At 43.6% G+C, this 25,074-nt stretch overlaps 1 protein-coding gene across 4 annotated transcripts in view; it reads right to left on the reverse strand.

Annotated features, from left to right (window-relative positions):
• LOC126981535 (uncharacterized) overlaps positions 1 to 25,074 on the reverse strand; it is a 237,726-nt gene that overhangs the window by 26,451 nt on the left and 186,201 nt on the right. For all 4 annotated transcript variants that reach the window (XR_007733986.1, XM_050832733.1, XM_050832732.1 and 1 more), the window contains one exon: positions 1,573 to 1,779. Coding sequence is in view for 3 of the 4 variants with exons in the window: in XM_050832733.1 (XP_050688690.1) it covers positions 1,573 to 1,779 (207 nt within the window). In the remaining variant the exon portion in view is untranslated. The remainder of the gene's footprint in view (positions 1 to 1,572; positions 1,780 to 25,074) is intronic.

Raw genomic sequence — 25,074 nt, forward strand, 5'->3', positions numbered from 1 at the left:
GACCCCAAATATAATGCAATTGTGAATGGTTTACTCCAATGGGTTCAGGCAAGGAAGTGATTACGGAGCTTAACTTCCTTTCCCTTTTCCTTTTCCTCCTCCTCCTCCTCCTGTTCCTCTTCTCATTTTTCCTCCTTCTCTTTATCTTCCCTTTACCTTCTTTTTCCTTTCTCTCAATTGCTACTTTCTTATCCTTTTCTCTACCTTTTCTCTTTTTTTTTATCTTCGCTTCCTCTCCTCTTCATTCCTACACGTATATGTTTAAAAAGAAAGACACACACACACACACACACACACACACACACACACACACACACACACACACACACACACACACACACACACACACACACACACACACGAGGTTTTTTTTTTACTTTTTACAATGGACTTTTCTTTCTTTGATTTTGTTTCAGTCGTCTTCTATATCATTTCCTTACTTCCACTAATAAAACCACTTCCTGTCTTTCTGTGATTTTTGTCTTGATATAATTTCCCTATTTTTTCTGTATTTTTTTCGGGATTCCTTCAAATTTCTCGATTCTCCATAAAACTACTCTCCTGGTATCTCATTCGAATCGCTTGATGTGCGTTTCGGCTTCTCTCCTTCCCACACAACATCTTATTTCCTTATCTAACTCCGTGCAAAAAAAATTCTCATAAAGCTGATTTCCGGTCCTTAGCTCCCATTTCCTGCTCGTTTCTGCGCCGACTGTCGTGCTGGGTTATATTTTTGCCAGGCACGGGTACTACTACTACTACTACTACTACTACTACTACTACTACTACTACTACTACTTCTTTTTCTACTACTACTACTACTACTACTACTACTACTACTACTACTACTACTACTACTTCTACTACTACTACTACTACTACTACTACTACTACTACTACTACTACTACTACTACTACTACTACTACTACTACTGTTACTACTTCCAATAACAGTAATAATAATAATGATAATAATGCTATACTTTAATGTCACCTTTTATCTTTGCCATAACCTGAGATACCATATTTTATTTCCTCTTACTTCCACTAACAGTATCGCTGAAGGAGGCCTCAGAGGTAGTATAAACTATCCTTCCTTTCCATACGGGAGCAAAAGAATAAAGAAAATCAGAGTTTCATTTCCTACGCTAAGCAATCACAAACACTAAACACATTATAGACTAAAAAACAACAAAAAAAGAATAAACACAGTACCTCCTGTTCTCTAAAAACACCTTGAAAATACGAAGGAATTTTTCAAGACCTTTAGAAAAAATACTAACCGCCCCCCCCCCCCAAAAAAAAAAATTCCAATTCAATGTGGCATTACTATAAAAAAAATCCACCCGCGCCACCAACCGGCTAAGACCAAGAACTAACATCGAGAACAGCCTGCCTAACCACATATAATTACTCTCTCGGTATATTTTCTTCATCCCTTTTATAGGAGAAACATGTTCAGGGCTTTTACATCATTTAGTTTCCTTATTCTCTTCCCTTAACGTATGCAAAGAGAATCCGATACCTTACAAAAACACGCAAAGGAATAGAACACCACCGCCACACACTCACCAGGAAGCCGGACGTGTTATCGAGGAGACACCTGAAGCGGACGGTGAAGTTCCTCTCCAGCGCCACCTGGTCCCCGTGTAGCGCCTCCTGCAGGGTAAGCTGGGACTGGTCGGGCGGCAGGTGAGAGTTCCACATGAGTTGCCGCTGTAGCTCCTCGCGATCCTCCGAGTGGACCAGCTCGTAGACACTCTGGTGCACGATGTCACTCTGAGGGGGAAGAAAAGGGAGGTTAGAGAGGGTGGCTGATGAAGCTGTGTTTCCGTGGATGTATGAGAAAGAGATATATAAAGGGACGCTAGGGAGGGATTGTACTAGTTCGTAGACAGCTCTGGTGCACGATGTTATTCTGAAGGGAAAAGAGGAGATTAGAAACGGTGGTCAGTGGTTATAGTTTGGGTTATGGTGTTTATAGTGTTGCTGGACATGTGCAAGGGTGTGGTGAGCGTTATGTAGATTCTTTGAGGTTTGATAGAGATGTTAGGAGTTAAAAGGGTACAGATAGATGCGTAAAAGAGAGAGAGAGAGAGAGAGAGAGAGAGAGAGAGAGAGAGAGAGAGAGAGAGAGAGAGTATTGATGGAAACAGATGCAAGATAGAGTTTGTGATTTGATCGAGATGTGTGAAATAAAAGGGTTGAAGATAGATGAAAAGGTAGACAGAAAGACGACGGCAAGAGAAATAAGAGTAAAAGCATTGGTGGAGACAGATGCAAGAGAAAGGTAGACAGAATATAGAAAAGAAAACGGAGGACAGGTGAAGCGAGGGTACAATATAAAATCAAAGAATGAGATAAAACAAAAGATTTATTGAAGAAGATGAAAAGTAAAGATAAGGACGGAGAAGAAATTCCATATTAAAAATTATACAAATGAAAGATAAAAATAGAGAAGGAAAATAAATGAGAGGTTATCCGAGTGATATAAATTAAGATAAGAGATAAGAGAGAGAGCCCGAAAAATGGATAATCAGACTAAATAAGACAGGAAAAGAAGCATCACAAAGAGAGAAAAAAGGAAGAACAGAACAGAGTGATATAAATTCACATAAGAGATAAGAGAGAACCCGAAAAATGAATAATCAGACTAAATAAGACAGGAAGGGAAGCATTACAAAGAGAGAAAAAGGAAGAACAGAAGAAATACAAAAAAAAAAAAAAAACGAAGCTAATAATTTCCATAAGAGCCTTAAAATACATATAATCCCCATCTTGACTCCATATCCTGCTCTCTATGGCAGTTATCCTCATCCATATCTCTCCCCCTGATGCCCTGTTCACCTTTCTTACGACTGCCTTGAAACCCTATGAATTACAAGGAAAATGATAGCAATGAGAACCAACAGTACGCCATCAGGAGGCTTTTAAAGAGATGGACAGCCGGGGAAGGGAAGTAAACGGGGTTCGAACAGAGGGACGCTTTTTGTCATTAGCGGTTTGAGGGATAAAGACCGGACGATGTAGATAAAGATGAGGTAAGTAATGTGTGAGTACGGTATGGTTATGTTTTTTTACTTATTTATTATTTTATTTATTTTATTTTACTTTATTTTTATTTATCTATTTTTTTTTTTGTGTGTGTGTGTTTAATCGTAAGTTTTGCATAGTAGTGAAAAAAAAAATATCGCCTTCAAGTTCTCACACTTACGAAAAAAAAGCTTCTCCGCCACTCTTATTTCATTCATTTTCTACATTATTTTCTTATTTTTCCTATCTATATCCTTACTTCTCTTCCCTCCTTCCCTCCCTCCTCTGTTTTCCACTACTTATCTTTCTTTTTCCTCGCCTCCTTCTCTCCCTTTCTCTCAATCCCTCCATCCTTCACACTCTCTCTTCCTCCTCTGGTTTCCACGTTTCTATGTCCTTACTTCCCTCCCTCCCTCTCTCTCCCTCACTCCCTCTCTCCTTTTAGTTCCCCGTTTTACCCAATCCTCGCCGAAAACTAGCCGGGCCGGAGCGGAAGCAGCGGTCCAATTAAGGCGTATTAAAATAATTTCGCATCTGTCTCGCGGTGGACAAAAAACCCTCATTGATTGACATGATTTTTCCACATTTTTGCCGAAACCGGTTTGGCGGAGGAAGCTCTAACAAGGGAAGGAAGTCAGGCAGGTACAGGTGTGCGAGGTAGAGGAGGAGGAGGTGGAGAGGTAAGGAAGTATGTGGAAGATGAGGTGAAGGAGGAGGAGATGAAGGATTTAAGACGGTGATGGATAAGGTGGATGAAGAGGTAGGATAAGAAGGAGAAAGTGAAGTAAGGGTCGAAAAGAGAAGGATTAGGATGAAGAGGGATGTACTAGGATTAAAGAGAAGAATGGAGGTGGTGAATGAGGATAACGAAGAAGAGAAATCGATTAAGAAATGGAGGTGGATATTAGAACACCTCAGGCAGAAGTGAATGGGAGCCGGGGGAGAGTGGAAAGGATGATAAAAATAAAGAAAAATGATAATAAAAGAGAGAAGGATAAATTGGAAGAAAAGAGGAAGGTGGCGCCAGGAAGAAGGAAGAATTTAAATGACAAAAAGAAGGAGATGGAAGAAAACATAACAGGAAGAAAAGGAAGATTTATTAAGTTAGGAAAGAGGGGAGGAAGGAAATACAGAAAAAGGAAAGAAAGAAGGAAAGGATAAAACAAGATAAAAGAAAGAGAAGGAAAAGAACAAACACACTTGAAGACAAAAAAGAATAAAAAGAAACTGCAAGTAAATATCAAGAGAAGATCTGGAAGAGGAGTAGGAAGGAGAGGTGAGAGGAGGGGAAGAGAGAGAGAGGGAGTAAGAGGAGACAGGAAGGAAATAAGGACAAGGAGGAGGAGGAGGAGGAGGAGGAGGAGGAAGAGAGAGATGATTTCCCATATTTTTCTCGGAGTTATATTTTTCCGCGGAGACCATCTGTGTGTGTGTGTGTGTGCGTGTGCGTGTGTGTGTGTGTGTGTGTGTGTGTGTGTGTGTGTGTGTGTGCGCGCGTAAGTTTCCGAAACGAATGGCAAGATTACGTTGAACTACTAATGATGATGATGATGATGATGATAAGGAGGAGGAGGAGAAATAGAAAGAGGAGGAAGAAGAGGAAGATTATTTCTTATTGATGCTTCTTTGACGTCCCGGGTGATCTAAGAGGGTTGGATCCCACAAATACAGGGTTGGATTCCTCGTGTGATGGTGTCTTACGGTTGTGCTTGGGATATTATCAGGGTACATCTCTCTCTAACCCTCCCCCTCTCCTCTCTCTCTCTCTCTCGTCCAGAACAGCTGTGGGCGGTCCCTGAGCCACATGTAATTATAAAATAACAAAGACTCCAAGAATAAGCTCGCACAAGACTCCTCTCAGATTGTAACAAGATACGACGGAGGGAGGGAAGGAGGAGGAGGGGGAGGGGAAGAGAGGAGGTAGGTAGGGAGGGTAGGAGTAGGGAAGAGTTGAGGAGGAGAGGGTGAGAGAAAAAAAATAATAACCGAAAATGTGAAGGAGAGAGAGAGAGAGAGAGAGAGAGAGAGAGAGAGAGAGAGAGAGAGAGAGAGAGAGAGAGAGAGAGAGAGAGAGAGAGAGAGAGAGAGAGAGAGAGAGAGAGAGAAAGGTAAGACGGAGGTAAGGAATGGGATGAAAGAGTGAGAATTGTGGGATAAGGAAGAGAGGAAGGAGAGAAAACCAAGAAATATGTGTTGGAGAAAGAGGTAGATAGATAGATCGATAGATAGATAGACAGACCAAGTGAATATTTGCATCTCGCTTTTTTGTTCTGCTAATTTAGTATTTTTGTGTGTCAGTCTTTATGTGCAACTGAATGAATAAATAATCGGCCAAAAGAATATAAGGAGAAAGAAGGAAAGGAAAGAACAGAGAACGAAATAGACGCAGGGGAAAGAAAGATGAAAGATTTATTTTTATTTTTTGGAAATAATAAAATAAGGAGCAAATATGGTTGAAAGGAAGAAAACGAGGAAAGGAAGAAAAAACGAAAGGAAGGAAGGAATAGTGAAAGGAAGAGTATAGGGATAGGAAGAAGAGAAGAAGGGCCGCATGGATAGAAGACAAGAAAAAAGGAAGTAGGAAAGAACTTAAAGGAAGGAGGGAAGAGAGGAAGGAAGAGTGTGCATGGGGATGGAAATAAAAAAAATGTATGGACGTATAGACGAAAAGAGACGAGAGATGGGTTGACGAGGTACAGAGAACAGGGAGAAGAGAGAGAAGAGAGAGAAGAGAGAGAGAGAGAGAGAGAGAGAGAGAGAGAGAGAGAGAGAGAGAGAGAGAGAGAGAGAGAGAGAGAGAGAGAGAGAGAGAGAGAGAGAGAGAGAGAGAGAGAGAGAGAGAGAGAGAGAGAGAGAGAGAGAGAGAGAGAGAGAGAGAGAGAGAGAGAGAGAGAGAGAGAGAGAGAGAGAGAGAGAGAGAGAGAGAGAGAGAGAGAGAGAGAGAGAGAGAGAGAGAGAGAGAGAGAGAGAGAGAAGCGTGGTGTGGTGTAGCGTGACCGGCGGCAGTGTAGGCAGCGTTTCTCACTCTTCCAACCGCCCGCCGCTGATTGTCCCTGCCTCTCCTTGCCACCTGGATAATCTTGACATCCACAGCCGCCCCTGAGATGTGGATATGGCGGCGCGGATAATACCTGTGAGACGCCGCTGCCGGGAACACCTGAGAGAACCCGGCGGCGGTGAGGCGAGGCGAGGCTCTCCAGGTGAAAACGTACAGGTAAGGTAAGGTGAGGTGAGGGAGGGAAAGGTGTGTTGGTCCAAAGATAGGGTGTGGTGGAGATGAGGATGCTGGTGATGGTGAGGATGGTGATGGGACGGTGATGCTGGGAGGATGAGTTGATGGTGAGAGGAGGAAGAGAGAAAAAAGCTGCACCGAAAAAAGAATAAAGAAAATTGAAAAAAGGAAAAAAAATCTACTTGGATGAAGAACAGGGGAAGAGGAGGAAGAGGAAGTGGAGGAGGAGGAAGGGGGAAGAAAAAGATGAGACTGTAAAGATGCAGAGAAAAACTGAGTCAAGAAAGTGAAACTAAAAAAAAAAAGGGGCTGAAGAAGGCGAAAGAAAAGCGAGATGATGATGAGGAGGAGAAGAAGGAGGAGGAGAATAAAGAGGAAGAGAAGAATAAGAGAAGAAGAAACAGGAGAAGGAAAATGAAGGAGGAGAATGAGAAAGAGAAAAGGACGAGGAAGAAGAGGAAGAGAAGGAGGGGGAGGAGGAGAAAGATGCGAGTCTCTTAACCCGGGGCATCGCAGGTGACAAAAACGAGCAGCTTCCCTTCGCGCGAGTCACGGCGCCTCTGAGTTATGGGAAGCTTTGTTGACAGAGAGAAGAAAAGACGAAAAAACACCCTCGTAAAGACGCCTGATAACACCCTTTACTTCGCAACGCTCTTGATTCAATCCCACGCGGCCGCTCCCCTGAACTCCTTACGGCGGTTCATCTCAAAGGATCGAATTTCACGAACACGACTGGAATTGCAGACTCGAACACATTTATTAAAGCGATGGAGCATTACAAGGCCGTAAATTCCCCCTTGAGTGCTGCTAATGTAAAGATTCGAACCCTGAGACATGCAATTCACCACTTTGATAATCGGCTTCCATTGGTTCACAGCGAAACGGGACACTGATGAAGCTTCGAACTCGCTCTACGGGACATGATTCAGGCGCAGGCTGTCCACTAACTAAGCCACTGTCGACACTATTGAGGCGAGGGATAAAAACAATTAGACTCCGATCACAAAGCTGCGAAGCGTGTTGGTGTGTGTGTGAGTGAATGGTTTGCTACTTGTCTGTATGTCTGTCTGTGTGTCTGTATGTCTGTGTGTCTGTGTCTGTCGGTCGGTAGCTGCTCTTGTGTCTTTCTGTATATAATTGTGTCTATCTTTTCTTGTTTCGGTTCGCTTTTTATCTTTTTCGTAATTTCTTTTTCACACATAACCCTTATGCCTGTAGGTCAGTCTTTTTTTGCTTAATTTCTTTGCGTTATTTTTTAATTTCTATTTTTCGAACATTCCTTATCCGTATACGTGATCCACTTTGTCCTTCTATCCGTCCATCTGTCTGCCTGTCTGTTTCACTGTCTGATTATCTGTCCACAGCTTTAGGTTGTTGTGTCTGTCTGTCTACTTCTGTCTCTCATTTTTCCTGGTTAACTAATTGAAAAAAAAAAAAAAGCTTCATTCACTTGTATCTCATTTTCTGATTTAGTTCTTGCGTTCACAAGCTCACTAAAGATTACAGAGCACACACACACACACACACACACACACACACACACACACACACTCCCCCTTCGCCCCCCACTCACACCTCCCCCCCCCACTAACACTACTACTGCCCTTACCCCCCATCCTCAAACACACTTACCACCCTCCTCACCCCCCAAACTCCACCCACACGATACCAACTCACGCTGCGTAATATCCTCCTCTCTATCTTAGGCAAATAAACTTCTCGATAATTCAACGCAGCGCTTTGCCCGTTTCTGGGAAGAGTCGTGATTCAGGTTACGTGGAAAAATGTCAGCGTGAGAAACGAGCCTTGTGCACGTGTGTGTGTGTGTGTGTGTGTGTGTGTGTGTGTGTGTGTGTGTGTGTGTGTTTGATGGCGGTGATGGAGCGGAGTTTGTTAAGAGTTGGAGTAGAGTTAGTGTTGGTTGTGTTGTGGGAGGTGTGTTTGTGGAGTTAAAGGGAGTTAAGAGGAGTTAGAAAGTGAAATAAATAGAAAGAAAAACAAAACAAAAAATATTATGATAGGAAAAAAGGAGAGAAAAGGAAACGATGTGAAAATAAAAAAAGAAAGAAGGAACGAAAGTAAACGAAAAATAAATAGAAGCAAACAAGAAAAGAAAAGAGAAAAAGAGAGAAAAAGGAACAGAAGTAAATGAAAAAAAAGAAGCAAATAAAAAAAGATAAGAAAAAAAAGACGAAGGAAAGGAAGTAAATGAGAAAGTTAAGAAGCAAACAAGAAAGGAAAAGAAAAACAGAGAAAGACAAAGAAGTAATAACAGGTACACACACACACACACACACACACACACACACACACACACACACACACACACACAAACACACACACAACTGGCCATTATCCTCCCAGTTAAGTGATAAGAAAACCGTCTTGACGATGCCTTAAAAGAACGATAAAAAGATAAACAGAAGATTAAGAAACGGAGTGAAGGCGAGGCGAGGTGAACGAGTCTCATGTGGCCAGTCAGTCAGTCAGTTGCTAAGGACATAAGGACATAAGGAGACTACAAAAGGCCAAACAGTCGGTCAGTCAGTCACTCAATCAGTCAGTCAGGAAGTTAGTCGGTCATTCATTCAGTCAGTCAGTCAGGAAGTTAGTCTCTTAGTCAATCAATGTTTCCGACAGTCATTCAGTAAGTTAGTCATTCAGCCAGTCAGTCAGCCAGTCAGTCATTCAATAATTCCGTCAGTCAGTCAGTAAGGCATTTTTTTTTTGTATCTGTGTCTTTATACCTCAAATATCTATTATAAAAGATAACAACACCAAAACGAACCTACAACGCCATCTAAGGTACACACATACAAGTGAAATCGGAATCAAAACATAAATAAAACAATACCTAACAAAAAAACAACTTATAAAAAAAACTAATAGAACACACGAGGATCACAGTCAAAGAATCGAGGAGGAAATCAACCCGAACAGCCACAGCCATCATCTCACCAGCAGCCGTTCACACCCACTTCGAGTCCATTAACCGCATTCTCTTCGCCTCGCCAAGATCGACTCTCCGCGCGGGGACATAATACCATCCCAGCAACCGTCCTGTTAGCGTCTGGCCGGCCTTCACGCCACCACACCCAATCAAGTGGAACGAAGGGAGGAAAAGACACCCAAAAGACGCCCAAAGGAGCCCAAAGGAGCCGTAATACACCGCTGAGAGGGATGCGCGGGCGAAGGGTAATGTGGGGGTATGCGCAGCTGGGGTCTGTACGGCTCGCCCCCAGCGCACGCGATCCAAGTTGCCGTTTACGGGGATCTTCGTTCGCGCAGAGACGTCAGTTTGGCTTCGTTGGGTATGAGTGGCCTTGCGTGGCGCTGGTTTGGGGTTGAAAACGTGGAATAAAGGAAAGAGGTTCGAGGAAGACTGGATGGGATTGAAAACATAGAGGAAGAAGGTTCGTGGAAGGAAGAGGTAAAGAAACTGCTCTAAAGGGAAGGGATTTAGAGGAGGATGAGAACGAGGATTGCCGTGTAGAGGATTACTAGGAAGCGATGACGAGAGAAAGAAGACAAGAAGAAAAAACAAGAATGAGAAAGAAGGATATAAAGGAGGACATGAGAAAAAAGGAGGAGGAAGAGCAAGAGAAGATAGACAAGAAGAAAAGACGGAAATAAGGAAGAAAGAGACAAGAAGAAAAGTGAAGAATGAAGAAGAACGAAAGAAAAATACAAAAAAAAAATTGAAATGCAGAACGAGAAAGAAAACAATAAAAAGGCAGGAATAAGGAAAACGAAAGAATAGAAAATAAAACAACTAAAAACGAGGATAAACAAGGATAACATCGAGAACAGCAAAAATAGAATAAAAGAACAAAATAACTCAAAACGAGGAAAAACAAGGATAACATCGAGAACAGCAAAAACAGAACAAAAGAAAACAAAATAACTAAAACGAGGAAGAACAAGGATAACATCGAGAACAACAGCAAAAACAGAGCAAAAGAAAACGGACAAAGGTGAAGGAGTTGAATCCCATCTCACCCTCCTTACACATCCGTTAAACCTTCTCAAACGCCCCAGCAACGCCCATTACACCATTTTGTGACTCCTCCATCCCCCCATTCCCGTTTTTATTGACTCCTATACCGTTTTTTTATCCTTTATTTGCGCGTCTGTTATCACGAGTACCGTTGGGGAGACTGATCTAATTGACTCATAAAAAGCGGAACACCTTTGCACACCTCACCCACCGCCTCGTAAACACCTCATTAAGAGCGTAATTAGGACACACTCAAGGTCACACAAAGTCACATTACCAGCCACACCAAAACGGATGAAGGGATGGAGGAGAAAGCCACACCAAGTTACCACGACAGAAGAACAGAAAATGGGAAAAATGCCTGATGGGGAAGAAAAGGAAGAGGAAGAGAGAATGGAAGAGGAGAGAAGGAAAGGGGAGGAATAAGAGAAAACACCAGGTTGCCACAATAGCAGACAGACACAAGGAGGAAAAGGAAGACGGAATAAACGAGGAAAATAGAGGAAAAGAGGAAGAAACAAGGAGAGATGAGGTATAGGAGGAAAACACAGTGACGGTAACAGAAATGGAAAAGGGAAAATGCAAGATAGGGAGGAAAAGGAAAAAGAAGAGAGAGTGGAGGAAAAGGAGGAGGAAGAGAGATAGAGAGAGGGAGAGAGAAAATGGACGGGAGAGGAGGTTAAAGCGGTTGGGTGGGAAGAGATTGAGCCTATCGATTCCATTTTCATTCCTTATTCCATGTGTTTCTTCTCATCATCTGGTTTTTTTCTCTCTCTCTCTCTCTCTCTCTCTCTCAGCATCCCTATCTTTAAATATTCCCACGTATCACAATTAAAATTTTGGCTGAAACGTTCCAATGAATAAGAGGAATAAAATCAAAAGGGAGAGATGAGGAGGAATTATAGTTAGAGGAGGAGGAGGAGGAGGAGGAGGAGGAGGAGGGAGGAAGAAAAGGCCGTAAAAGCGAATATTAAAGGTACGTACAGGTGAGTGAAATCAAGGTGACCCGCACTTTAATTTTAATCCCATGGCGTTCCCGAGACTCCTTGACCTGACAGCCTCCTTCGTCTCTCTCTCTCTCTCTCTCTCTCTCTCTCTCATGCAACGGCCACAGAAAATTATGGGATTCGTCAAACAAAAATAAAGAGAAAACATTGTAAAAAAAAAATCCAATAAGTAAAAAAAAAATAGTGAACTGAATTGTCTTGGATATTCTACTTTTTTTTATAGTTAAAATTAAAGTCATTCGTGAAACCTATAGCCAAGAAAAGAACGTGTGTGTGTGTGTGTGTGTGTGTGTGTGTGTGTGTGTGTGTGTGTGTGTGTGTGTGTGTGTGTGTGTGTGTGTGTGTGTGTGTGTGTCTGGACGCCGCCCAAGACTTCAATGCCGGAGTTGCGAATAAAAATTTGTCTGTAGTGATGGATGGGTTCCCTCGAGGAGTCCAGCTGCCCCGTACAATTAGCCTCCTCCTCCTCCTCCTCCTCCTCCTCCTCCTCCTCCTCCTCCTCTTCTTCTCCTCCTCCTCCTCGCATCTCTTCCTTACCCTCCTCACCTCCTCTTCCTCTTCTTTCTCCAACAGCAACAATACCTCATCCTCATCCTCGTCCTTACCTTCTTCTCCCTCCTCCTCATTCTCCTATTTTTCCTCCTCCTCCTCCTCTTCCTGCTCTTAGTTTTCCTCCTCCTCTTTCACCAACATTACTCTTTCTCTCCTCTTACTCCTCTTAGTTTTCCTCTTCCTCCTACTTCTTCCCCTCTTCCCCCAACATCACCAATACCACCTCCTCCTCCTCCTCTTCCTTCAGCTTCTCCTCCTCCCGCTCGTTCTTCTCCTCCATCTTAAAGTTTTGTGAAAAGTTGATAATCCGGTTTGCAGAAAGTCTAGCGGCCGCCCCAACACCCTGCGCCCTGCCGTTCATCCCTGTTATTAAAGAGATGGACTTGTCATGGCGGCTGACACGATGATTTTACGTTCAGCGCCTCAACCCGACCGCCATGTGCCTCTCTTACCCATCCCGGCCCCTCCCTTCGCTTCCCCGAGTCGATGCATATAAATAGTACAGCGCTACAGCCTTCCTACCTACCAACCGTACCTAGCCACCCACCTGTCTAACTAACACACCTTTCCCAGTGCTGCTCCTTATCGGTCTATCCATCCTGAAGGCGATGTAAAGGAGAGCCAAGAAGAGTCGAAGTCTGGTAATTAGGTTTAAGGATTCTTGTCTGAGTTGAATGCGTGAAATTCTGGAATGGTTTTGAGGTGGAAGATTGTAGTGTGTGGGTGTTGGTGCGTTTTGGTGTGAATTCAGGATTTTGAGGTAAACTGAGAGAGAGAGAGAAGAGAGAGAGAGAGAGAGAGAGAGAGAGAGAGAGAGAGAGAGAGAGAGAGAGAGAGAGAGAGAGAGAGAGAGAGAGAGAGAGAGAGAGAGAGAGAGAGAGAGAGAGAGAGAGAGAGAGAGAGAGAGAGAGAGAGAGAGAGAGAGAGAGAGAGAGAGAGAGAGAGAGAGAGAGAGAGAGAGAGAGAGAGAGAGAGAGAGAGAGAGAGAGAAGAGAGAGAGAGAGAGAGAGAGAGAGAGAGAGAGAGAGAGAGAGAGAGAGAGAGAAAGAGAGAGAGAGAGAGAGAGAGAGAGAGAGAGAGAGAGAGAGAGAGAGAGAGAGAGAGAGAGAGAGAGAGAGAGAGAGAGAGAGAGAGAGAGAGAGAGAGAGAGAGAGAGAGAGAGAGAGAGAGAGAGAGAGAGAGAGAGAGAGAGAAAGAGGCAGAGCAGACAAAGAGTTCATGGCTGCCAGAGCTCGTGCATGTCAGTCGATCTCGCGTGGAAATACGAAAAGAAAAAAAAAAGAAACAAGGAAAAGGAGAAAGTAAGGCGCTGATTGGTCAATAAGTGAAGGTAAGAGGCCCTTCACCTGCCCAATTACAGGTTGTCGGAGGCTGCAGTCTGAGGGAGGTCAAACTTTACCACACACAAAAAAATAATGAAACTTTAAATAACATCAACAAACAGAGAGGAATGACGCTGATGGTATAAGTTTTCCATAGCACAGGTGTATATAATTAGCCATCTGTCACTTCAGTTAATTAATTCGTAGGTAAGCCCGATATGTAAGTAGGTAAGAGTTTGCAGGTAAGATGTAACAAGTAGCACAGGTGTATAAAATTAGCCATCTGTCACTTCAGGTAATTAATTCGTAGGTAAGCCCGATATGTAAGTAGGTAAGAGTTTGCAGGTAAGATGTAACAAGTAGCACAGGTGTGTCAAATTATCCGTCTGTCACTTCAGGAAATTCATTTGAAAGTAAGAGAAAAAATGACCCATATTAGAATCTAGGTTTATCGTTATGCAAGTTTTCATATTATTCCTCCTTCCCATCAGGTAACATATGCAGGTAGGAGAGATAATAAGCCTTGTCTAACCTATGCATACCATTACACACGTTTTCTTTTACGTCTTTCTAATTTCTCTTTAGCGTACACAACGTTTCACTTTCAGAATCTATAGACAACTCAACTTCCTCTATACCGTATTTAACCGTCCATATGCAAAATCTATAGAGTATTGAACTTTCTCTAATGCATATTCAACCATCTTTATACAGAATCCAATCCCAAAAACAGAGAGGTTGAAGAGGTATGGAAAGGATGGAAAGAAAGTTGTGGTGGAAACAATGAAGAGGCAAACAGGAGAAGGAAGGAGGAATAGCAAGGACTTAGCGAGGGAAGGAGGGAAGGAAGGGTCGAGGGTTAGGGCAGGAAGTAGGTGACGAAAAAATAGCCATGGAGGAAGTGAGGCGAAGGAAGGAAGGAGTGGAAGGAGGAAACGGTAAAAAGGCGAACCACTTAGAAGAGAAATGATGAGGGGTGTGGAGGTGAAAAATATTAGTCCACTGGAAAAAAAAAGAGGGAGAGTAAAAACGATGATTTAATACGAAAGAGAAAAAAATGAGAAATGGAAGAGAGAATGAGAAAATACAAGAGCCTAAATTACTGAACAAAATTTACTGATAATGAAAATAAAGCAAAAAAACAAAGAATATATTAGCAACCATTCCTTTCCTTCCTTTTAATCCATATTTTTTCCTATCCTTTCTTTCCTCCTATTCTTTTCTTTCTTCCATCTGTTCCTTCTTTCCCTTCTCCTCTCCCTCTCTCCCTTCTTTCCTTCCTTTTATCCACTTCTTTCACTTCCTTACTTCTTTTTCTCCTTTTCCTCCCTCCTTTTCACTTATCTCCCTCTCTTCCTCCTTTCCTTCCTCTCAACCACTCCTTTCACTCCCTTCCCTCTTCTCCTCCTTTCTCTCCTTCCCTCCTCCTTTCCCTTTTTCTCTCCCTCTCTCCTTTCTTCCTTTCACTCCCCTTTTCTCCTCCCTTCTTTTCTCCCTCTCTTCCTCATTTCCTTCCTCTCATCCACTCCTCCTTTCACTCCCTTCCCTTTTCTCCTTTCTCTCCTTCCCTCCTTCCTCCTTTCCCTTCTTCTCTCCCTCTCTCCCTTCTTTCCATCCACTCCTCCTTTCACTCCCTTCCCTCTCCTCCTGTCCCTCCCTCCCCCCATGGTTGACGGAGAGCTCTAATAGGCTGCTGTCTCGGCTCGTGGAGGAAAGAGGGAGGAAGGGAGGGAGGGAGGTAAAAGGGAAGAGGTATGATAGGTAAAGATGAGAGGGGGAGAGGGGAGAGGGAGAGGGAGGGAAAGAGGAGGAAGGTGTGTGTATGTGTGTGTGTGAGGGGGGGATATAAGTCTCTCTCTCCCTCTCCCTCTCTCTCTCTCTCTCATGCATACAGGTTACATAGCTCTTTTAATTACTTCGCCTCTCTCGCTCATCTTCATATCCATTCTTTATTCCCTCGTATACAAAATTCTTCTAGACGGACTCTTCACTTTTACCTCCTCCTCTTCCTCCTCCTCCTCCTCCTAAACATTCTTCACCATCACCATCAAAAGTCTCTTCCATGCACCTCGTTCTCGTCTTCCTCCTCCTCCTCCTCCTCCTCTTCTTCCACCCGCTATCTTTTTCCTCCTCGCGCTCTCCACACCACCAATCTTCCTCCTCCTGTACTACCTGTCTCTTTCTTCCTCCCTCCTCACACCTTCAGGGCCCGCGGCGACAGGTGCGCGGCCTCACCTGAGTTATCGTTATGCATGCGGGCCCGGACAGCGAGGGTTTGGCGGTCATGGCGTAATTAGTTTTATCTTTAATTACCCGGCCGTCCCCTTCCAGCCCTCCGCCCGCCCCTTCCTCAAATAAATTCCGAGGAGAGAGAGGATCCCGCCGCCAGTTCCTCCTCCTCCTCCTCCTCCTACTCTTCCCCCTCCTCCTCCTCCTTCTTATTCTTTTTCCTTTTACTTCTTCTTCTTCATGGTTTCTTGGATATTCTTCTCTATTTTCTTTCTTTTTCCTAATTTTCTTGTTCCTTTGTATATTTTCACTGAATATAGAGGGTAATGTTCTTCTTTTCCTTATTTTTTTCTATTATCTCTCTCTCTCTCTCTCTCTCTCTCTCTCTCTCTCTCTCTCTCTCTCTCTCTCTCTCTCTCTCTCTCTGCTTGTCGTGTGTGGTGTGTTAGTTATTACCACCCTCTTAAAATGACCACACACACACACACACACACACACACACACACACACACACACACACACGTGCCGGCTTATAAATATCTATAATGCGAAGGTGAGAGAGTTTGCAAGTAGATGATTTTTTCCTCCTCCTCCTCCTCCTCCACTTCTCTCCTACCCTTGTTCATTATACTCTCCCTCCTCCTGTTCATTATCATCTTAGTTCTTCCAATTTTTCTCTTTCACCTCCAAATCTTTCTTCTCCCCCATTCCTCCTCCTCCTCCTCCTCCTCCTCCTCCGTATCCCCCTTCATTATCGACTTTGCTTTTCTTATTTCCTCACTAATAGAAGGACAAAACCGGTTACCGTCAGCATCACTTCGGCATCTCCATCGCTGTTCATCTCATCTCCCTTTCCTCAGCATCCCTTTATCCTTATCCCCCTCTTCCTTCATCTTCATTTATCTCGTGTCCTCTTCCCCTATCCCTTTGCATCCTCTTTCTCCTATCCCTTCATCTCATCTCCCTTTCCTCTGCATCCCTTTATCCTCATCCTTCTATTCCTTTCACCTTCATTCGACTCATTTTCCCTTTCCCATATTTGAGAAGAGATGACAGTTAAACGGATCAAAGGGAAAAGAAAAAATATATATAGGAAAAACATGAAGGAATCGAAAGAAAACGAGGAGGAAGAAAGAGGAAGAACGAGTGAAGAAGGGAGAGATGAGAGGAGGAAAAGAAGAAGCAAACAGGGAGAGATAAAGAGATAAAAGAGTAGAACAAAAGGATGCTGCAAATAAAAAGATGAGGAGAAGGATGAGAGGTGAGAAAAGACAAGAAAGAAGAAGAAAAGGAGATTTAAACTTCTAGAAAAAAAAAGGATGCTGCAAAAAGAGTAAGGAGATAAGATGAAAAAAGAAAGATGAGAAAAAACGAGGAAGGTGGAGATAAAGAAGAGAAATAGGCAGGAGACGGAGGCAGAAAAGGATGCTGTAAGGAGTAAGGAAATGCGATGAAATAGAGACGAGAGAAAAAGACAAAGATGAGGAAAGAAAAGGAGGTAAACAGACAGGAGATGGAGGCTGAGAAGGATGCTGTAAGGAGAAAGGAAATGAGATGAAATAAAGACGGGGAAAAAAGACAAAGATGAGGAAAGAAAAGGAAATAAACAGACAGGAGATGGAGGCAGAAAAGGATGCGGTAAGAAGAAAGGAGATGAGATGAGAGGAGAGAAAAGACGAGGAAGAAGAGGAGGAGGAGAAGGATAGGAGGCGACGGCGGTGGCAGGAGAGTAGGCAGAGGATGGAGTCGGAGAGGTAGGCAGAGCAGGAGGAGGAGGAGGGGAGGAGGAGGAGGAGGAGGATGTTCCGAGCTTCGTGTCAAGGAGTCGTTTGTATCGTCAGCGGCTTGACCCCAATACTTTAGCTTTCATCTCGATAAACTCGACTTATGGATCCGCGGCCCTCGGGAAAGACTCATTTGTACTTATCTTTTAATTGCACATTTTACGCACATCACAAGAGTTGGTTACGAGTCGTTCCCGCCGCTGCAGGGAGGGAGGGAGGGAAGGGAGGGAAGGGAAGGGGAGGGAAGGTTCATCTGTCAGAAATGTATGGAGAAATGTCTTATATTTTTTCTCCCGTCTAATTTAACTTCGTTCGCTTCCTCTTCCTCCTCTTCTTCTTCTTCCAATGAGTGAACCGCATCGATAAATCTTCTCTCTCTCTCTCTCTCTCTCTCTCTCTCTCTCTCTCTCTCTCTCTCTCTCTCTCTCTCTCTCTCTCTCGTAAGGTATTTCTTCCAAACTTCTCACACTTTTATTCCCTTGAAAGCGACTAAGAAGCAAAAGGAAGAGAAAGAGAAGGAGGAAGAGGAGGAGGAGGAGGAGGAGAAGGAGGAGGCGGAGGAGGAGGAGGAGGAATAATAAGAGGAGGAGCGTATCAGTGGAAGGAGAAAGACAGAGATTATCTTCTTCGTTCATAAATTGTTGTATATTTTCACTTTACTTTTCCTAATTGCACGAACACTTTGGCGAGTATTACACCTGACCCCCCATCCCGGCCCTCCCATCCCGGCCCCACCCCCAACCAGCCTGTCCTACCGCATTCTACCTCCACCTCCCCAGTCTGTCCTACCCTATCCTATCCCTGCCCCAGCCTATCCTACTCCCCCCTCGTCTGCTTCCTATGTGCTACACTCAAGAGGAAGGGAGACAATAAAGAGAAAATATTGGATGGAATGGAAGAGGCACATTATTCAGAAGGTTACTATTGGCTATAAAAGGAATACTGAACGCCTCACACATTCATTCTTGGTGATAATTATGAAACAACTCTTCCTCTTCCTTATCATTCCTCTATTTCTTCTCCAACACTTCCTCCTCCTCCTCCTCCTCCTCCTACTTGTCTCTCCTCTTTATTCTTCTCCTCCTCCTCCTACTTTTCTTCCTCTTCCTCCTCCTTCTCTTCTTTCCATCTTCCTCCTCCTCCTCCTCCTGTTCTTCCTCCTCCTCCTCATTCTACTACTACTACTATTTCGATTTTTTTTAATGGGAGGACAAAAAATACAAATACAAATACAAACAATAAGAAAATGCTGAATAATTGAGAGGTGAAAGGTAATGAAAAAAAGACAAAAAGAACACAGATGGAGGAGGAGGAGGAGGAGGAGGAGGAGGAGGAGTTTGCCTTCCTCCAGCTCGGCAAGTCATCGTCATAATTGTTATTAATTGCTTGTGGCATCTCCCTTAGTCACAGGTAGACAGGGTGGCCAGGTAATTTACATGCTTATAACACTTCTCTCTCTCTCTCTCTCTCTCTCTCTCTCTCTCTCTCTCTCTCTCTCTCTCTCTCTCTCTCTCTCTCTCTCTCTCTCTCTCTCTCTCTCTCTCTCTCTCTCTCTAGGTAACCATTTAATCACGTCTTTACTTCGCTTGTTAACGTGGGAACCTTTTTTTATCTCTTTTTTTTTTATTTTTGTTTACAGGTGTTGTTTTGCGCAGGTGTGTTTTAATAAGGTAATTGATTTCACCTTTAGTTTATTATCTTTTGCTATTTAAATCACCTTGAGAACCTCATTTTCTATGGATGTTATTTTGATTTTGATTCATTTTTTATGTTGATTTTAGTGACGAGGTTGGTAAGATTATATCACTTTTCTATCTATTCTATCAATCTATGTATTTATCAATCTATATATTTATCTACCTATTCAGTTTACCTTAGTTTACCTCTATCTCTCTCTCCTTATCTATCTATCTATCCACTTATATATCTCTTTTTAATACACTTCAAAGCATCTTCCCTCCCCTCACCCCCAAAAAATAAAAAATCACATCTCACGGCTAAAAAAAAAGAGAAGAACCACCGATCGAACTTTTTCTTTCCTCTCATCTCCTGTAGCAGCCTTGTAACTCTCGTCTTATTATGTTGTTTTCCTGCCGCCCCCCGCCTCTTCGCCTCTCGTCAGGGCCCGTGCATCCAGCGTCCCTCCCCTCCATGGCTCCTGCTGCTCCCCGCCGCCTCTACTTGATTCAAACGAGATGGCGGATCCTCTTACATTTTATTACGCTCCCCCGCCACATCCACCATGCCGCCTATCCGTCATGTGGTGTGCGATGCTGGGTGGAGGTGGTGTGCATGGGAAATGGAGGGAGAGGTTATAATGTTCTCTCTTAGCTGTTTGTTGTTCTTTATCTCCTCTTCTATCTCTCCATCTATTCGTTTCGAGCTCTTTGTCTCTCTCATTATCTATCTACCTATCTCTTTCGACCTCTCTCTCCTTGCATGCTGTATCGATTCAGTTACTGTCAAATGGAACGTCACTTTAATGAGAACAGTTTTTTTATGGTACTTAATCAACAGCAAGAACAAAAACACACACGTAGAAGTTTAATATGACACTAAGAAGGCAGGAGAGTGAATGATGTTTCCTTTACAGTACGAAAGCCTGATTCTTCTTTAACGTCGGGTTGATTGCGATCTTACTGGGGACAAATTTACTGAGGTACTGCGCTTGATGAGAGTGGAGACAGTGATTAGGTTTTCGTGGTATCCTTGCATTACTCTTTGATTGCATGACATGTGAAAAAATACTAGATGATAGACTGAAAGCATAAATATAAGGCCATCGATATACATAGTTCGGTGGAGACTGAGGTTGATTGTAAGATGTATGTGAAAACTATAGAAAGACTGGGAGAGGTTGACAAAGTGACGTGCAGGACAAGGATGAAACTAGGGCTAAAAACTAGACGTAGGAATTTACCAAGAAAGGAAAGAGGAGATTATCTGAGCAAAAGTAGGAAGTAAAAGAGAGAAAAGAAAACAGGTGAGCAGGAGGGTAGGAAGAGAAAAAGAAGGGGAATAGTGGAGTACATAAAAGAGAAGGAAGGGAGGTGAGAAAGAAGGTAAGAACGAGGGAGAAGGAAGAGTAGAGGGGAAGAAGGCAATAGGTAAGGGAGGGACAGGTAAGGAGGGGCACTTAGTGTAGAGGAGGAAGGCAGGGGGAGAGACGTAAGGTAATGTGGGAGTATAAGGATTGGGGTACACGTAATAGAGAGGAGGCAGGAGGCAGGTAGGTAGGGGAGACAGGTAAGGTAATGTGGGAGTATAAGGATTGGGATACAGGTAAGACAGAGGAGTAGATAGGAGGCAGGTAGGTAGGGGGGAGAGGTAAGGAGGAGGACTAACTGAAGGAGGAGGCGAAGGCAAGGTAGGGATTACGAGTGAGAAAGAGAGGAGGTAGGTGGAGATTGAGGGAGAAGAAGGGAGGGGAAGCAAGTGAATGGGGAGGCAAGGGCAGGAGTGGGAGGTATTGGGGAGAGCAGGAAGGAAGGGAGAGGTAAGAAGGAGTAATAAGGGCAAGGGTAAGGGGAGCTGGAGGAGGGCAGGAAGGGAGGGAAAGGTAAGGAGGGGTATCAAGAGGAGGGAGAGGGAGGAGAAGTGGATGGGGGCAGGAAGAGAGGGTAGGTAAGAAGGAGTAGTAAAGAAAGGGGTAGGCAAGGGCAAGGGAGGAGGGTACAGGGGAAGGGGTAGAAGTAAGATAGGGTGAGGGCAGGTAGGTAGGAAGGGAGGGAGAGGTAAGTAGAGGGATGGGGAAGCAGGGCAAGGGAGGAGGGTGCTGGGGGAGGGGTAGAAGGATGAGAGAGAGGAAGAAGGCAGGTAGGTAGGAAGGGAGGGAGAGGTAAGGAGAGAGAGAGGGAGTAGGTGAAGGGAGAGGCAGGGGCAAGGGGGAGGGGTAGAAGGATGAGGGAGAGGAAGGAGAGAGGTAAGGGGGAGCAAATGGAGGGGGAGGCAAAGGGAGGGTGGGGGAAGGGCAGGTGCCACTTGTTAATGTAAAATAATCGCCTCATTCAGCGGGGCATGAATAAAACATTGAATCCCGCGAGGTGAGGGGGCGGCGGCGGCTGATCGATCACGTGATAATTTGTTTCCATCCTCAGTTTATGTTACAAGGCGGAGATACGAGGCGAGGAATGGCTGCTAGGAACGAGACTCTTCCCCCCTCTTCTTCTTCTTCCTCCTCCTCTTCCTCCTCCTCCTCCTGCTGCAAGAAGTATCGGTAAGGCTAAAAGGACTCATGTGAATTCTCTAGTCTGAAGGAGGTCTCTCGCCACACACACACACACACACACACACACACACACACACACACACACACACACACACACACACACACACACACACACACTTCAGGGGTAAGGATAAAGGAAGGTAAAGGAATGAGGTTTAGAGAAGAAGGACGAGGAAGAGGAGGAGGAGGAGGAGGAGGAGAGATAAGTAATTGGAAGGGTTTTGTATTCATATGTAATATCCATGTATCCCACCCACCGCTCTCTCTCTCTCTCTCTCTCTCTCTCTCTCTCTCTCTCTCATACACACACTCTCTTGCCTACTTTTTACCCTTTCCTCTTTTCCTCCTTTCTCCCAACACAAGCTTACTCCATCTCCTCTTTCTTTCTTTATTTCCTTCCCTTCCTTCTCTTTTTTACCCAAGAAATCCACCTTGTTTATTTAATTGTGCTCCTATTTTCTTCTTCCCCCTTGCGTAGAAAATGAGGATGCTGCCGAGGGTCGAGGAGAGACTCAGGTAAATTCAGACCAACTCGGCTCGGGGGAAACACAGCGAGTAAAACAAGGAGAATAAGTTGATCTCTGTGGCAACACTCGACTAATATTTCTTTCTGAAGAGGCTGCGTTTTAGAGTGAGGGCCGCTACACACGCACGCAGCCTGGCGCGCACACACACACACACACACACACACACACACACACACACACACACACATATTTGGGAGCGTATTACCTATTGATCTTACGGGTTTTAAGCATGTTTTTTTTTGTATAAGTTCTAAACGACGTAGAATAATAATTATCCAAAAACTAAACAAAAAGTGTGTAATAAATGCGAGTCATGTAGAATCTTGAAATGAAAAAAAGATGACACTTTCTTTTTCGTGTGTGTGTTTGTGTGTCTGTGTGTGTGTGTGTGAGATTCATGCATCCGTGTAAGTGTGTACTTTTTGCTTCACGACTGTACGTGTTCGATGATCTGTGCATGCATGTGTACGTGTTTGGAGGTCATAGAGATCGCCATCTAAAAACGCACACAAATTCTGTACACACACACACACACACACACACACACACACACACACACACACACACACACACAAACATTTAAAGCCCCGCCTCGTGTACACCTGGCGAGTGGGTAATTAAGTCAACAGGTGATTGGGGTCAAGGTACAAGTCACCCACCTGATAAACTCATTAAGCATCTCATTACAGGTACATTGCCAGCCCTCCAGATATTACTTAATTATTTTTTTTTATATTATACTTTTATTTTTATTAATATTTTGACGTTCAATTTGTCTTTTTCTCTATCTATCTATCTATTTATTTACCTATCTATCCTATATCCCTATCTATCTATCTATCTATCTATCTATCTGTCTGTCTATCTCTCTATTTATCTACCTACCTAACTATATCAATTCCTCTTCTATAATTAGCTCATGACATCATCAAGTTCTCTCTCTCTCTCTCTCTCTCTCTCTCTCTCTCGACCCATGACCCGGCTGGCAGAGGTCACGTGACCCACCTGTCTACCTGCCGATGGCCACCTTAATATTTCACTCCCACGGGGCGCGTCCAGGTCACCCCCGGCTAATTCCCGTGTGACCCCAGTGTGTGTGTGTGTGTGTGTGTGTGTGTGTGTGTGTGTGTACTTTGGTTTTCTGTAGTATACATATATATATATATATATATATATATATATATATATATATATATATATATATATATATATATATATATATATATATTATGGTCTTAAAACGTTTGCTTCCATACACTTTACTGAAGAAAAATAAAGCTAAACCAAAGTCATGCATATTTTACTTTAATTACCAAACTTCCCCGCATAATATTACCGTTGGAGCCCGTGAATAGAGAAGGTTCGGGATACGTTTAAAAAAGGCAATCGTAAAAGAACATATCAAACACCCTTGCATATTTACAAGGTGGATACAGCCGGCCACAATACGGGCTGCCAATACATTACCATAAATCTCGATATATACTTCGTAATTACAGAGTACCGGGCTGCAGCGTTACTTAGGACGGCCGTGGGTGGCGAGGGCGCGGAGGGGAAAGTCGAAGTATGTTGTGAAGGTGAGTGATTCAATGTATGACTGTGTGGGTACATTACTGAAAATCTATTCTAATGCGCGGCGGGCGAAGAGTGAGTTGAATGCTCCGGGCAAAAAGCGGTGATGGAGGATTAAGAATAGGAGTGAATAGTGTTTAACTCCATGGCGTCTTGACACACACACACACACAAACACACACACACACACACACACACACACACACACACACTTCTAATCATGACTCACACAAAGAACTCCAAACAATCCACAAACGGAAACCACAGAGCCTCAATAACTTCAATGAAGATATTTACGAGTCGGTCGATGAGAGAACAGTGAGGCGAAGCGGACTCTCTTGATTCTAAACACACGCAGGCCCTGAACACACACACACACACACACACACACACACACACACACACACACACACACACACACACACACACACACACACCTAAGCACTTATGAGATGCACGAAATTAAACGATCAACACATGTTTCGGAAAGGGTTGGAAAGTAAAGTAAGCTCAGAATACCTTGTGATTTTGATTCTGATTCCGAATTCCTTTCTAAAATTGACCTCAGATTTGACAGCCAACAAACAAAGCTTCGTAAAAGAAAAATATAAAGGTAAAACATATCTTGAAGGCCACAACGAACTGCTACCTGATGCAAATGACGTTAAATCTTACAAAAGGAAAATTCTGATCCCAAATACCTTTCTAAAATTGACCTCACATTTGACAGCCACAACCACTATGCTTTTGTAATACTAGAGAAAAGGGAGAAGCATATTTTGAAGGCCACCATGAACTACTACTAGATGCAAATGACGTTAAATCTTACAAAAGGAAAATTCTGATCCCAAACACCTAGCTAAAATTCACCTTACATTTGACAGCCACAACCACCAAGCCTTTGTAATAAGAGAAAAAGTAAAGGCATATATTGAAGGCCACAATGAACTACTACTTCATGTCAATAACCTTAAATATCATGAAAGTCAATGAAATGAAAAATATAAACGGCTGGAGACATGAACCGAAGATAATACGACCACATTGAAAAAAAAAATAAAGGAAACAGACAGGAATGCAGGCCAAAGAAAGCATCCAGACAAGAGCTAAAGACAATATGACCACGGGGATGGTAGTCGAAGAAGCTATCACTTAGGAGCCAAAATCACACCTTAATTGGCTGTCAACACCTGATTGCCGGGCAGCACCTGAGAGTCGCGGCGGCGGGGAGTGCGGCGGCGCGGTGATGAGAGCCCCGGCCAGGTAAGTGCCCCCGCTGGTGCCCTGATGAGTGGTATTAGTCTCTTATCAATTAGCGGCGCAGGTGACGAAGGTGACACTCCCCCTCCCGCAGCGCCGCCGACCCTTACACCTCTATCAAGCAGCCCAGTGCGTAATTAGTCTTGAGAACAACGCTACATGTCTTGTCTTGCTGTTGTGCCGTTCACCCCATGCTGTAGTTCTCTAAATTTCAGGTTTGTTAGTGTTTATAATTGTCTTAAAAACAACGAAGAGTGTCTAGTTATAATATTGCCATCCCCAACGGTTCTGTCAGCCTCTCTAGTGGATTATCTAGTCTTCAAAACACAAA

Source organism: Eriocheir sinensis, chromosome 48 (assembly GCF_024679095.1).
Source record: "Eriocheir sinensis breed Jianghai 21 chromosome 48, ASM2467909v1, whole genome shotgun sequence".
In the NCBI taxonomy this organism is placed as follows: domain Eukaryota; kingdom Metazoa; phylum Arthropoda; class Malacostraca; order Decapoda; family Varunidae; genus Eriocheir; species Eriocheir sinensis.